This window comes from Peromyscus leucopus, chromosome 8b (genome assembly GCF_004664715.2).
Source record: "Peromyscus leucopus breed LL Stock chromosome 8b, UCI_PerLeu_2.1, whole genome shotgun sequence".
NCBI lineage: Eukaryota > Metazoa > Chordata > Mammalia > Rodentia > Cricetidae > Peromyscus > Peromyscus leucopus.
In genome coordinates this window covers 57,716,163-57,731,104 of record NC_051086.1, presented here as the reverse complement: position 1 = coordinate 57,731,104, position 14,942 = coordinate 57,716,163, and the positions used below count along the sequence as shown (strand labels likewise).

Here is a 14,942-nt window from a genome sequence, read left to right as displayed (position 1 = left end):
ACAGGTTGTAGTCACACATTTAGGGACACACACACACACACACACACACACACACACACACACACACACACCAGTAACAACAATTAAAGTAAAAGAAGCCGTGTATCTGGAGAGCAAAAGGAGGGTGGTACATGGGAGGGTTTGGAGAGAGGAAAAGGAAGGGAGAAATAACAAAATTAGATTATAATCTCAAAATGTAAAGTTATTGAAAACAACAGCAATCCTCAAACGAGAAAAATCTAACAAAAGCAACCAACCAACAATCACAAGCACCTTCCACAGCCAGAGGTGGTCACTGTTCTGATGGTATTTTGCACATTGGGTTGTTTTAAAATATTTTATAAATGGAACCATGAAGGGTATGTGTCTTTGTACCTAGAGTGATAGTTTTGTACCCATGCAATTACACCTACAGGGTTTTGTCCTTTTGTGTTGCTGAGTGACATTTTATTGGAGGGATTAAAGTTTCTTGATTGACACATTTGCCATTTTCAGATTTGACTATTTGGAATAAAATTTGCTTTATATATTTTCTTATTTATTTATTTGGTTTTTCGAGACAGGGTTTCTCTGTGTAGCTTTGCGCCTTTCCTGGAACTCACTTGGTAGCCCAGGCTGGCCTCGAACTCACAGAGATCTGCCTGCCTCTGCCTCCCGAGTGCTGGGATTAAAGGCGTGCGCCACCTCCGCCCGGTTTTTTTGATTTTTTTTTTTTTGAAACAGAGTTTCTTGGTATAACAGCCCTGACGTCATATCCTGGAACTCATTCTGTAGACCAGGCTGGCCTCAAACTCACAGAGATCCACCTGCCTCTTCCTCCCAAGAGCTGGGATTAAAGGAGTGTGCCACCACCGCCCGGCTGCTTTATACATTTTCATCCATGTCTTTATGAGACCCATCCAATGGTCACTGAATCCTTGCAGTGGATTTAGGGTGACGCCATTGCAATCTTCATTTATGGGGTTGAAGAGACACAGGCACAGACCTAGTTCTTTGCTGGTGAAAACGGATGGGATTCTAATTCCGATTCAGGTCTGTTGTGTGTGGGCTCTGTTGCTTCTCCTGCTGTGGTAGCTTCATATCGAAGTTATTTGGGGCCACTAAGAGCAAGCACAAATGGCCACTCATTTCAGTGGCTGTCAGCCCATAACTGTACTTACTTCACTGGAGTGGCTGATACTGATAAGAATGGTTTTGAGTCCCCATGGAAAGGTTACATGCCTTTGAAAAGGACAATACCATAAGGCATTTGTAAGAAATGTCTAGCCAAGGTCGTTACAGTAATAGCAGGAAAGCAAGCAAACAAAGCAAAGTCACGTAAGTATAATTCCTCATCTCCCAGACAGTCAAGCCCAGACAGTGACTGGGCATGTGAAATAGTATATAAATAATACATGTCTTAGAATCCACTCTGTTCTTTCTGGAGCCAGGCAGAGAAGGTTTTTGGAGAGTCTGCTGGTTCTTGCTTCGAAGGGTGTTGTTGCTAAGCAATGTTACTAATATTATGGAGAGACAGCCTCCTAGAGACTTGCCACTCAGCCCTGGAGACTTCTGTGGTTGCAAGTGGCTTAGCAGGTAGCGGCAGCTGAGAGTTTTGTGATCAGCAAGATGGGGGCCAGGGGACCCTGGGAGGAAGGGTGGTACTGTAGGCCACTTCACCATGCAAGCGCCTGGTTTTCTGGAATGATCCCTGGTGGAGCCTCTGTGCTAAAAAGCTCCGCTTCATGTTCATCAGAACCTGGGTACTCCAAAGAATCTCATTTAAAGGCTGGGCGTCGGTGGCACACACCTTTAATCCCAGCACTCAGTAGGCAGAGGCAGACAGATCTCTGAGTTTGAGGCCAGCCTGGTTTACAGAGCGAGTTCCAGGACAGCCAGAACTACACAGAGAAACCCTGTCTCAAAAAACAAACAATAATAACAACAACAAAAGAATCTCATTCAAATGTTTCCAGTGTGGGGAAAAATCAGTCACACAGTTTAGTGAAAATCCAAAAATTGGCAAGGGAAGGAGGGAGGGAGGGAAGGAGAGAGAGATTATAAATTTGAAATATCTTCAGGAACTCAAGCAGTATTTTAAGCACTTTTCTCTTCCTTCTGAATACTCTTTTGGTAACCCTCTGAATAGATAGCTGAAAGTTCTGATTGAAATCACACCTTGAGTGCTTTCCCTAGATTCTGGGCACACAAGAGATGTGGAGGGCTGGGTGCCCAGCTGGAGCGGGCTCTGTGGGTTTCCTCTGTGTGGTTTCCTTCCCTTAGAGTTCAGAAATACCACAGGCTCTCCTAGACTCGGTTCCAAAATCCGCGCTGGCTTGGGGCGGGGCCTTTGCTTGGTTGGGGGGTTTGCCCACAGGACGGCTGCTTCAGGGGTGTGTGACTCTGGGAGCATGAGGCTGGGCAGCGGTTCTTAGGTTCTTACGGCTCGGCTCTTTTGGAGTCTTGCCTGTGGATGGCTTCCTGTAGCTGTCACTGTGGGTATGGGCCCTTTTAGGGGCTGCTTGCCAGCTCTGGGAGGAGCCGTTAGCTGTGGAGAGGAGAGTTGGTGTGTTGGCAAAGGCTCTTCCTCTCTCTCGTTTCAAAATGGAAACTGCTCTCCCACCTCGAATGACCTTCCCAGTCTTTCCCTCTTCCCACCCTCCGTCTGCCTTCCTGTCTCCCTCTCGGCTTGCTTTTCCTCATGTGATAGTGTAACTAAGTGTGGTGCAGTCCAGGAGGGGGCGCTGATGTACCTGCCAAGAAGGAAGTCGGTCCTGTTCATCGTGCCCAGGTGTGAGGTCCCTGTCGAGAGAGAGTGAGACGCCAGAGGGAGGCTGAGGAGTGACTTCTCCAGTCTATGTGGGTGCATTCATGCCCCCCCCCAAGTAGAAGGGTGTGATGTTGCTGTCCTATGCTGTCTGATGTTGTATTTTTTTTTTTAAACTGTTGCTTTTCCTTAAAAGTTTGGTGATTCAGAGGACAGCTGGAGGCTATTCCTGCAGAAAGGGAGGGGCGTGGCGTCTGGAGACCTCTGGCCCTACCCTGGATCCCAAAGCTCCTGGTGTCTGAATCTTTCATTCTTAGTTGCTTTGCTTCAGAGCCGCGGCAGCTCAAGGTGGGGGGGGGGTGCCTCTCCGAGACCCGGGGTGCTGACTGCACCCTGCTTTCACAAGCCTCTGCAGTCGGTGTCCAGGCACCGCCAGCCCCTTTCTTCAGGACTAGGCATGCGTGTCTGTGTGTCTGAACTCGCTGGCCCTTTGAGTGGCAGCACAGCTGTCTGTCCTCTGTTCATGATCAACTTGCTTGCTCTTCCCCTCTCAGGCCCCACAAGCCTTTGGGTTTCCCCTGCACTGGGGCAGAGACCCAGGCTGCCAGCTGCCTGGCACTTGGCTTTTGAGAACTATGGGCTCTAGGGATGGTGAGTGAGAATACCTCAGGGGGTAAGGGGTGGGATGGGATGGGGCCCCAAAGGAGACCCCTTCTGTGGCCACTCCTGTCTAAAATGTCTTCTCTCCCCGTGGCCTGAACATGTGCGGTTTTCTTAGTCTACCCAAAAGCGACCTGAGAACACTTTCCGGTCACTAATGTGAAAAATGTCCCCCTTTTCACTTCTCTTTCCAACTGTGATTTTGTTTTTCAAGGGCCACGTCTTGTTTCAGTGCAAATGTCTGGCGGACACTTCACACTTACCTGTTTTTCTGAATGTGCATGGTCAATTGGAAGTAGAATTTAATACGTCCATTTTTTTTTTTTTTTTTTTTTTTTTTTTTTTTTTTTTTTTTTGTTTTTCGAGACAGGGTTTCTCTGTGTAGCTTTGTGCCTTTCCTGGAACTCACTTGGTAGCCCAGGCTGGCCTCGAACTCACAGAGATCCTCCTGCCTCTGCCTCCCGAGTGCTGGGATTAAAGGCGTGCGCCACCACCGCCCGGCTGTTTTTTTTTTTTTTTTTCTTTCTTTTTTTATGGTATTTACAGCAGTGTTTTAACATCAGGAAAGAAGCAAGTTGATGTAACGAAAACAAATGTGTAGGCAAATAACCGAGAAGGTGGCATGGGAATGGCCTGATTCTGGGACCCACTGTCTGGGCCACACTGTACGTGCTTGTTGGACATAGTATTATTTGCAACAAAGTATGTGTTGGCTCTTTGCAGTTAGCAGTGACCTGTTTGGATAACAATGGCCCAAGGATAGTCTTCCCTTCCCGTCTCTCGCTTGCCTCTCGCACGGAACTGGATTCATCTTGTTTAATGGATGCTGATGGTGCAGCAAGCCCAGCAGAGATGGACACGAGCTCTTGCGGCCTTGCTTTCCTCACCTTTTTGTGTTTCCTGGGTGGGTTACATGGATGTGATGGGCTGTGGGCGATGGAGCAGGCATCCTGGAGGAATCCTGTTGGTGACAGGCTTGGTGACAGGGTGGAGACAAGGGCTCTGCCATTCACAGGAAACATCGGCTCAGTGTTCCAGCGACCAGGGTCTCAGAGGGGCTGGTGTTTTGGAGACATTTGGTTTTTTTTAGCCACGTTGGGGGCTTCGAAGGAGCTGAGAGGGCCTGGGATCCCAACACAAGAATGAATAATGAAACCTGCTCGATGGAGAGATTTTGCTCCTTCCTCTAATGCCTTTGTACCTGCTGTGCACTTGACCTGAACTAACTCCCAGGCGGTGGGGGATGGGTGCGAGCTGCTTACACAGCTCACCAGCTGCAGATGGACGTTCTAGTCAGATTATGCCTTTCCCTGTGCATAGATACAATATACCCCACGCTGGGCCACCCTCCCTGCCACGCCCTGAAGCTGTCCGTCAACTAACCTGGAGGTGCTAAGAGATACTGGGGGGGGGGGATCCAGAAGCCCCGTGCCGGGGTTTATTTTTGTTTCCCCATTTGAGAACACTCACTTCCCATTCTTTCCACTAGGCAGATTCTGAAGTCACCTCCAGTGAAATCCTTGCAGCTGCCCAGTTCTTTACCCCATGGGTGGGGTCTTGGGGGGGCACTCCGGTCAGTTATAAATAAACGTCCATGACTGTGTCTGTGATCCCCCACCATTCAGGAGCGCCCAAGGCCACTGCTAATGGATGCTTCATAAATAGACCAGGTGTATTTTGGAGCCACCTTGGGGCTCCTTCTCTCTGCCTCAGCTCTAGTGACAGCTAGGAGCTGAGCTCACTGGAGAGTCCAGACAAGCCTGGGGCCCTGGAGTTCATTTGCAGCCCCCCTCCGCTCTCGGATACAGTCCTCTCCCCTGCCTGTATTTTCTGTTTGCTTGAACACCAGACTGTGTAAAAAACAAGGCAAATTGCTAAGGGACCTCTTGGCCCCAACAGGGCTGTTTCCAAAGATGGGCTAATTGGCTTGTTTTAATTCCCTTTACCGACCCCCACCCCAATGCCCGATTCCTTTTCCCCAAGGAGGCAAGGCAGTTAGTTACGCTTCAAGGGCTAAGGGGGGCTGGGAGGCCCCGCAGCAAATGGAAGTGATCAAGGAGGGGGCTCTTGAGTGAGGCTCGATGCTGTTAGGACTCAGGCCACCGCCCCTTCCTTGGCTGAGAGCGGCAACGTTTTGTGTTCAAATCAGGATGGAGCTTTAACTCGATGTGCTGGAGATCTGAGGGTCCGACGTGGTGGGTGCGGGCGCAGGACCCGAGGTTCGCTGACTAACCTGGTACTGTAGGAGGAGGCAAGCCTGGGAGAAGTTGATCACTAACCCCGTGTTGCTAAATTCCGAGGCCGGTCCTTCCAGCATCGCTCATGAGTATCCCTTCGCGGACTCTGGGTGGTGCAAGGGGAGGTAGCATCTTTCCTGATCGCTCTCCTCAAACCCCCTCCTCCCCATTCCTGACTGGTTTCGAGCGTAACCCCGTGACCGTCCAGAGTGGGACCCTGGGGCTGGAAGCCCAAGCAGTGGCTGCACGCAAAGGCGGCTTATCTGGGACAGTGGGAGGGTGATGGCGGACGCGCGCAGTTTCTTCTCCGTGTGTATTTTCTCCTCTGTTGTAAAGCCAGTGACAGCATTGGAGAAGTATCCTGGCAGACCGGTGTGAGAACTCGTCAGCCTGGGGAGGGAGCCGCAGACGGCCGGCGGGGCGCAGGAGACAGGGACCCGGGCGCAGGCGAGAAAAGGTTGGGGCTGGCGCGCTCAGGGCAGCAGAGTGCGAGCTGCGAACTCGGGCGTCGAGCCCCACAGCGCCCGGCGCAATCGAGTCGCCATCCTTAGTCCGCGACCCGATTCTCTGCTCTCCGGGTTCAGCCGCCTGAGCTCACTAGGGTCCTGTCACCTGCGCTCCCTGGGGTCAGGTCCCCTGCTCTCCCGAGTCCTGCCGCCTGAGTTCTCTAGGATTGCTTTGCGCGGGTCGGGTCGCTGGTTTTACTCTTTGAGTCTCGGCCTGCTGGGGAGTCAGCAGCCCCGGAGCGGGAGGCGGAGCCGGGGCGGGGCCGGGGCGGGCGGTGCGTCGGAGCGGGAGCCCCGGAGCCGCTGGCCAGCCGCGCCCGGAGCGAGCCTCGGAAATGCCCGCGCTGGGGCAGCGGACACCGGCCGCCGCGCGGGCCCCAGGGAGACGCTGAAGGTCGTCGGGAAGTGAGCGCCAGTCACCTGACCCTCGGGCGCACCTAGGTGGGGCGGGGCCCATGCGAGGCGGGCGGCAAAGGCCGGGGCGCGGGCAGCGCGGAGCTCGCGGAGCCGGGGCGGCGGCGGGGACGCGCGGCGGGCGAGGGCGCGGCCGGGCACCGCCGGCGGCCTCGCCATGTCCCAGCCGGCCGGGAGGATGCATTGCCGAAAGGCGGGGATCCGAGCCGCCGTGGTGCTCATCGGACTCCTGCACAAATCTCGAAAACAGAATAAAGAGAAAAGGTAAAGCTGGCATCACCCCGCTCCCCTGTCCTCCTCGCTCGCGGTGAATTCCAGTTTTCTTTCGGGTGGACTTTTCCTTTTGGCTCCCTTTTGGATGGAGGGGGAAAAAAGCCTGGCTGGTTCAGACGGGACACTAGGGGAGTCGGAGGGCTCCTAGACCTTGCTTTTGCTAATTGAGGTACCCATCTCAACGCCTGCAGTTGGGAGAGCGTAGAGCTCAGTCCGAGCTTCTCTGCAACTTGGCTGAACCCTCGAGCTGCCTGCCTGGCTCCGCGTGCTCTGCGCTTGGGTGCCGGCAGGCAAAGACCAAGTTTGGAGGTGGTTCAGCCTCCGCTTCCCCACCGTGTCTGTTTTTGGGTATTCCGCTCTTTGACTCTTTCTTGCTACTGCTCGCTCTCTTGTTTGCTCCCGGGCGTTGAAAATTGTTTTCTCTGGCTATTTCAGGGACACCTTGGACGTCTGTGTTGGGGAGAGGGGAACGTGTGGAGCTGGTGTGTGTGTGTGTGTGTGTGTGTGTGTGTGTGTGTGTGTGTGTGTGTGTGTGTGTGTAGCACAGAGAGAAGAAGAGTCTGAGGCAGCTGCCTGGGCTCCAGCCTCCAGATGTAGACTTGACACCCACTAAACCCCAGCGAGCTGCTCTTGTAGGTTATGACCATAACCTACCTTTTCTGCTAGGGTCCTAGCAACTGAGGATGTTGGAACCTAATGCCTGATTTCCAGGGGTCCTGCTGGAGGAGTTTTTTTTTTTTGGGGGGGGTAGTGCCGCACCACCCCATAGACCCCCAAGGGCATTACAGTCACAGACACATGGGTGGTGACTGTCTCTGGGGTGCTGAGCAGCAAAGAGGAAGGCTTTAAGAATATGGTCTAGGTCGTGTCTGTTCCTTTTTGTTCCTATTTCTCCAAAATGTGGATTAATGAGATGTTTCCCACAGCCTAGGATGAGATGCCAGGGAAATGATTAAGGTGGCCGAGTATGAAGTAACATTGAGTCACTTGGTAAGAAAGTTCTTCCCAGTTCTCTGCCAGTCGGCACGATTCCTTCAAAGGGAAACCTTCAATACGGTGGTAGCCTGGCCTCAACACCTTTTTTTCTCCCTTAGTTGTTTGTTTTGAGACAAGGTTTCTCTGTGTAGCCTTGGCTGCCCTGGAACTCACTCTGTGGATCAGGCAGACTTTGAACTCACAGAGATCCACCTGCCTCTGCTTCCTGATGTGCCACCACCAATCTGCTGGCCTCTTGATTATGTTCCCTTTGTAACCCAGTGAGAGTGGGCTGGCTCAGGCTCTTTAAGTGGGAGAGAGGATCTGCCTGAGGGGAGATCATTTTGCTTTCAGGAGCCCCTCCTAGTAACCATTAATGGAACTTATTTTTCTATCTGTGGCAATAAAATAAGGCATCACTTAACTGTAGGCAGTACTGAGAATGTGTTTGTTCAATTGAAGCAGTTGAAATAAAAATCTAAGTGTTGAGGCTGGAGAGATGACTCCGTGCTAAAAGTATCTCCTGCTCTTCCAGAGGACCCTAGTTCAGTTCCCAGCACCCATGTATGGGGAGGGTGAGGGGTGGAGGATGTCTCACAGCTGCCTGTAAGTCTAGCTCCAGGGGATCTGAAACCTCCTTCTGGCCTCCCAGGGTGCCTTCACTCAAATGTGCAACCCTCCAACATAGACACATACATAAATATAAAATAAGATCTTAAAAAAATAAGTGGCACCGAATATGGCAGGTGGACTCTGGGTGTCTGATGTCGAGAACACTGGTGTCCAGTAGAAAGGCTGCCTGGAGAACAGGAACGCAGTGCTCTGGATCTGGGACCTTATTGCTTTTGGACCTTGATTTCCTTTCCCTTTCCACCTAATCTGTAGAGGAGGCATGGATGGGCCAACTCCCTGGCACTAGAAGGATGGATGAGCGGCTAGTCTCAGGTTCTGCTTTAGGGTAAAAAGAGGAAAATGTGCTCCATAGAAAGGCAGGTTTAGCTGGCTCTGGCGGACAAAGCCTGTGACCCCACCTACTCAGGAGGTCGAGGCTAGAGGATCGCAAGTTCAAGGTCTGCCTGTGCTTCAGATTGAATTCAGGACCAGCATGGGCTGGGAATATGGTTCAGTGGTAGAGCACTTTCCTAGCTTGAGTAAAGCCATAGGTTCCATACCAAGTACCAGGATGGGAGGGAAGGCAGACACATGCAACCAGTTCCTAACCAAAGACAGACTGTGTGGTAGGGTAGAAAGTCCCCGTACAAGGTAGGACTTTGAGCCTTGTCTCCTCTGTTGACTGTGAGGTGATGGTACAGATTTCAGCTCCTTGTGCTTCACATTCTGTCTACGCACGGAGGCTCCAGTGCTATGCTGTGGGTGAAGCTGTAGCGAAAGGCTCAATTGCTCTTGGGGATGAAGGGGATGTGGTTTGAATGGCTCCCATCTCTCACAGGCCCTGTGCCCTTGCTGACTAAGGAAAGATGCCTGATGGTTAGCACCCTACCAGTAGTGGTCAAGGCCCGTTGTGCACAGCAAAGGAGGCAGAGAGATGGACATGGGTTGGGGGTACACAGCGAGGTAGCGGCCAGGGGCCAGGGAGAGGTCTGCTGGGGTCAGGATGCTTCATGGTGATCTGCCCTTTGTGGATGCTCGCAGCTCTTGTCAACTACTCAGTAGTTGTCCCCTCCATCCTTGGCTTCATCTGGTGCTTCTGTTGCTATAGCCTGATGCCTCTGGCCGTGCACTTACCCTCCTCAGAGGATCGGCTTTATCTTGGTATAAAGTGGCTTTTGTTTCTTCTCTTGCTTTTTTCTGGAGTTTCTGTGTCTTTAAGTGTCCGGAATCTGTGGTGCACACTATTGACCCTTGCTCTGCGGGTGCCCGCTGGCCACAGGGAATCTGGGGGCAGGTGGCAGCTGCTAGCTCTTGCTAAGCCTCCCCCAAACTCCGTGCTGGGTGTTAAATTTGCAGAGTTCTCCCTTCCATCCCTTCTCATCATGTGGTCAGCTCAGACTCAGGCCCCCGCCCCATCCTTCCAGAGGCTTGATCCGTCCATCGATCTTCCCAGCACCTCTAATTGACAGGCATATGCAGAGAACACTCTGGGCTCTTTGCCTTCGGGGCTGAAATGGTGATGTGTGGCTGGCAGGGATGTTCTAGTGGTCCTTGTCATCCTCTTTCTATGCTACTTGAAAATATTATACATGAAGGGGCTGATTGTTATGCCTGGGAGGATGGCCTGGAGGCAAGTGTCCCATGGGCTAGGGACCAGGAGATACCCAGGGTCTCTTGGTAGGTCCTAAAAAAATTGTGCTCAAAGCTCCAGTCTCAATTTACCCATTTTAGAAATGAGCATGGGGTTTATCAGACTTAAAGAATTATACTTATTTATTGTGTGTGTGTATGTGCGAATGCCATGGATTACATATAGAATTCAGAGGACAACTTGCTGGGGTCACTTCTCTCCTTCTCCCACGTATATCTTGTGGATCTAACTCAGGTCACCAGTCTTGGTGGCCTCTGAGCTATCTCACCAGCCCAGTTTCTCAGTCTTAACAGATCTCTTCCAAAGTTTGGGACAGCCTGGAGGTTCTGTCCCCTTTTGACTACCTGCAAGGTTTCTGTTACAGGGGATCTGGCCAAATCAGTGCTGTGTTTGAGAGGAGCTTGAATCCGACATCTTCTCTGATACTGTAGCTTGAAATCACAGTATAAGGAATTCCTTTAACATGGCTTTATTGAGAAGAGCCTGGTAGATGGAACGAGGCCCAGAGCACTTCTTCGTAGGGTTAGATGAGGGTGGTGGGAAGCTGGGCTTGGTCACACAAGCCTGTAATCCCAGCTACTCAGGAAGTTGAGGCAGAAGAATCAAATGTTCAAATCCTGCTTGGGCTATAGAGTGAATTCAAGACCAGCATGACAATTTAGTGAGACTTTGTCTCCAAGTAAAAAGAGGATGGACAGGGGATGCAGCTTGTGGTAGGACACTTACTCAGCATGTGTGCCAGTGTGTGGGAGACTAGGTTCAGTCCCCAGTACTGTGAAAAGTCAATGGTGAGCAAGATGGAGTTTTTGGGGGGACAATAACACTTTGGTAGGAAGGAAGATGTATTAGCTAATGGCAGTTGTTTACTAATTCAGATGTGGTGAAGTCAGTGTGGCCTTGAGTGTGACATTCTGAATCAGAAGATAGCAATAAAGAAAAACAAACAAAACAAAAGAACAAACGGAGGGAGTTATTTGGGGACCATTCCCATCCTGGAGATTCCAAGGAGGAAAACATGGATTCTCTCATCATTTAGCAAATGCTTGCTGACAGGCAGTGATGCAGAGCAGAGAATCTCCTGAGAGAGATATCTCTTTGTGGAGTGTAACTTACAGGGGCATTTCTGTATGGGTTGTTAGGAAAAGCCTGCTTTCCCTTAGTTTTTATTAAAAACAAAACAAAAAACAGTCAGGCAGCTGTGGCGCACGCCTTTAATCCCAGCACTCGGGAAGCAGAACCAGGTGGATCTCTGTAAGTTTGAGGCTAGCCTGGTCTACAGAGCGAGATCCAAGACAGACAACAAAACTACATGGAAAAACCCTGTCTCGAAAAAAACAAAACAAAACAAAACTAACAAATAAAAACACAAAAAACCCTTTGGGCGTGTTAAAGTACCAAGCCTTTGACCTTGTGTGTGCTAGGCAAATGCTCTATCACTGAGCCACATTCCAACCTTGAGGTCTTTCAAGAGTTCACAAAGGTGCAGAGAAGTTTATGGTGTAGTGCTCAGTTCTGTGGTCATCAACTGATGTTCAATCTTGTTCTATTTATTAACTACCCAGCGTCCCCACAAAGCTTATGTTTAAGCAAATCTAAGATGTTAGAGTGCTTCATTCTTTCATTTGCATTTTTTTGAGACAGGTTTCAATTTGTGTTTTAAAGATAAGTATCCTTAAAAAATTATCAAACCTTTCCACATTAACAGTAAGTTCTTTAAATAAACATTTATTTTTATGTATATGTATGCATGCATGTCTATGTGTGGTATGTGCACATGTGTGTGAGTACCCATGGGGCCAAGAAGAGGGCTTCTGATCCCTGGAGCTGGAGTGATGAGCGGCCTGACGTGGTTCTGGGAAATGAACTCAGCCCCTGCTGGAGCAGGATGTTCTCTGAACCACGGAGCCATCTTTCCAGCCCCGCAGTAATTCCATGATCTATCTAGTCATTATTCCAGTGTCTCCACTGTCATAAAAGGCTTCCTGAGTCAAGATTCAAGCTATCAAGTGTGATGGGTGTACTTCTCAGTCTATAACTTCTTCTCATCTAACTCTTTCTCTCGTCATTACAACTTGCTTATTGAAGGAACAAGGCCTCTCTGCCTCCTTTGTCCTTTTTTTCCTTCCCAGGGTCTTAGCCATGTTTAGCGAGCACTCTACCATGGAACCGTACCTTGGCTTGGATCGTTAGCTTGTGAAGTTTCCCCTGATCAGGGATTTATGGTCAGTGACTCCTGGTGGTGTTTACCAAGCTCTGCCACCTGCCATGTCACTTGTAAGTTATCATATGGGTCTAGACTGAAGGCTCTGTCAGGGGTGAGTTCCGCTCCTTTGTTTACTTGTCCTGTTTGCACGACTGTGCTGCTGGAGGGATCTGGTGCCTCTTTGGATGAGCTGACCGCCATGATTGTTTTGTTCCTGGACTTTGCACCTGGCGTCCAGGAGGAGACTTGATTTGGAGACAGCCGTGTGAGCCTGTGTGGTGTGGAGGAGCCCAGGCCTCTCAGTCCTGGAGTTCCAGAGCTGGAAGGGGCTACAGGGTAGGAACCCGTCTACTTCTCAAACCTGAACACATGGAAGCTTGCTCTTGTCCTGGGAGGTGGCTGGGGCCTTCTGTTTATGAAGGGACAGTCTCTTGCTTCTTCACATCTGATGTTTGAATGCCACCTGCTTGGTTGGCTGTCCTTGCTTTAAAGAACAAAGATCTCCTTTTAACCGTTATCCTGTGGTTAATCTCTCTGAGCGTTTGAGAGTCAGACCCTTGGAGTTTAATGGACAGAATCCAAGGCATGAATGAATTGATTTCTCTTGAACTACTGTTTGTTTTTGAGATAGAGTCTCACTCTGTAGCAAAGGGTGGTCTGAACTCTCAATCCTCCTGTCTCAGCGCTTGGAGTATTGGGTTTAGGGGTACGCACCACCTCTACAGGCTTGGGGTGTTAGTTGATTGTCCTCCTTGGTGTCCTTGCTTCTAGCTCTTATCTGGGAGTTTGAAAGAGTCACGTAGATTCAAACCTTCTACCCATGGAGAAAGGCCTGCTTTTCCTCTGTGTCTTCATTCTATCCCAGAGGAAAGCCAACAGCAGTCTTACCTCCTCCCCCATCCCACCATGCTCCATGATCTTTTTCCTGCTGCAGAGTCCTTCCTTCCGTCCTGGGGACATGTCAGCATGTTCTTGCCCCAGGCCCTTTGCACCTGCTGTGTGTGCCTTAATTAGCTGTCGCTTCCTTCACTGGACTCTTTACCTCTGCACTGTCTCCCTCAAAAGCTCCCAGGACCGGGCAGCCTAAGCAACTCACTTCGGTCGCCCTTGCTTTACTGTGATTTGTGTATTTCATTGTGCTTATGTGAAGTGCTGCCCACTTTATGAATAAACAACAATAGCTGTTGCTTTCTCGAGGAAGTGAATGGAGACCAGTGGTCCTGGTGCGTCACTTCCGAGTCTCCTTAGTCCAGAATAGGAGGTGTCCAGTGGGATCCTTGTTGAATGAGTAGAGGGAGGCTGAAGAGGCGGTGGCTTCCCCAAGCCCGTGTCCCCAACAGCCCGTCAGTGTGGCAGTGCTTCTCTGAGGCAGGTGTCAAAGTAGCTCTTTTCTCATCTCGGGTCATTCTGTGAGATCTCAGGGAGAAGGGCACTGGATAGCTCACTCTTGCTCATCTTCTCATAATCCCTTTGACCCTTCCCTGCCTGCGCATGAGACCCACAGGCACGAAGAACTGGGCCAACCCTGCTGTCCCTAGGCTGGGCAGGGCCCCAGGGCTGTCCTGGGCCCTGGATTCCTAGATCTCTCACCCCCAGCTGCTGCCTGAGAGGCAAAGGCAGACTCTCTTCATTATGGCAGAGGGGCCAGTGGGCGTCTGAATTAGCGAACAATTGCCATTAGCTAATACATCTTTCTCTCTAAACACGGTTTTATCTCTTTGGAGTCCGCATGGTGCACAGATGGCTGCCTACCGTGGTGTTGCCAAATAGAGGCTTGCCAGGCCTGCTCGGTTCAACCAACGAAAATCATTTCTGTGCACGTGAGAGCTGCCCAAGGGCCCAGGAAGATCCTAAGTCATTTTACGGTGAGGCCTAACTCCATCCACAACCCCACCCCCTACCAACCAAGGTTCTTGCCTACCCAACCCATAAAAAGCAACTGAGGTAGGCAAGATGTTTTCAGGTGGACAAGTGCTTTTTATTTTAATAGCTATTTTGAAAAATGAGCTCTGGCAAGCTACACTGCTTTTCCATGCGTGGCAGTTACATAACATTTTTAAAAAGCAAATTTGTTTAAGTCAAAAATTGCAAGTCAATTTAAAGAAAAGTGTTAGGGAAGTCACTGTCAGGTGGTACTAGGGTTTGGGGAGAATCGGGAAGGTGATGTGAAATGTCTGAGATTTGGGGGACAGTTTCCTACAGACTGAAACGGCCCACAAAACACCAGTATCCCAGGATTGTGTAGGGCAGCATGGTGCTTATAACAAACCAATATAATTGTGCTTTTATTATTTATTTTTACAAGTATCTGTTTTTTTTTTTTTGTGTGTGTGTCTATTCTTGCACGTGCTGTGGTGTGCATGTAGAGGTCAGAGGTCACCTCTGTGGGAACAGGTTCTCTCCTTCCATCATGTAACTTCTGAGCGTACGAGGTAGGTCATCCATCACACTTGGTGGCACACACCTTAGCCTGATGAACCCTTTCTCTGGCCCTTGTTTTTAATTTAAAAAAAAATTATTTATTTTTATGTGTCTATGTGTCTGGTGTGTACACGTGTGTGTGTGTGTGTGTGTGTGTGTGTGTGTGTGTGTGTGTGTAGAGTTTGTGTCCACCTGTGCACGTGCAGGCCTGAAGTAGAGGGTGATCGTCCTCTTGATCACTCTC

General features: G+C 50.3%; 1 protein-coding gene across 5 annotated transcripts in view; it reads left to right on the top strand.

The window, feature by feature from the left end:
* Rap1gap2 (RAP1 GTPase activating protein 2) overlaps nucleotides 1–14,942 on the top strand; it is a 227,036-nt gene that overhangs the window by 78,173 nt on the left and 133,921 nt on the right. Inside the window, exon 1 of one of the 5 annotated variants that reach the window (XM_028866701.2) lies at nucleotides 6,667–6,827. The exons of the other annotated variants lie outside the window; for them this stretch is intronic. Coding sequence (XP_028722534.1) covers nucleotides 6,721–6,827 — 107 coding nt within the window. The 5' untranslated portion in view covers nucleotides 6,667–6,720. Of the gene's footprint in view, nucleotides 1–6,666; nucleotides 6,828–14,942 lie in introns of those variants that run through there. 5 annotated transcript variants of the gene reach the window in all.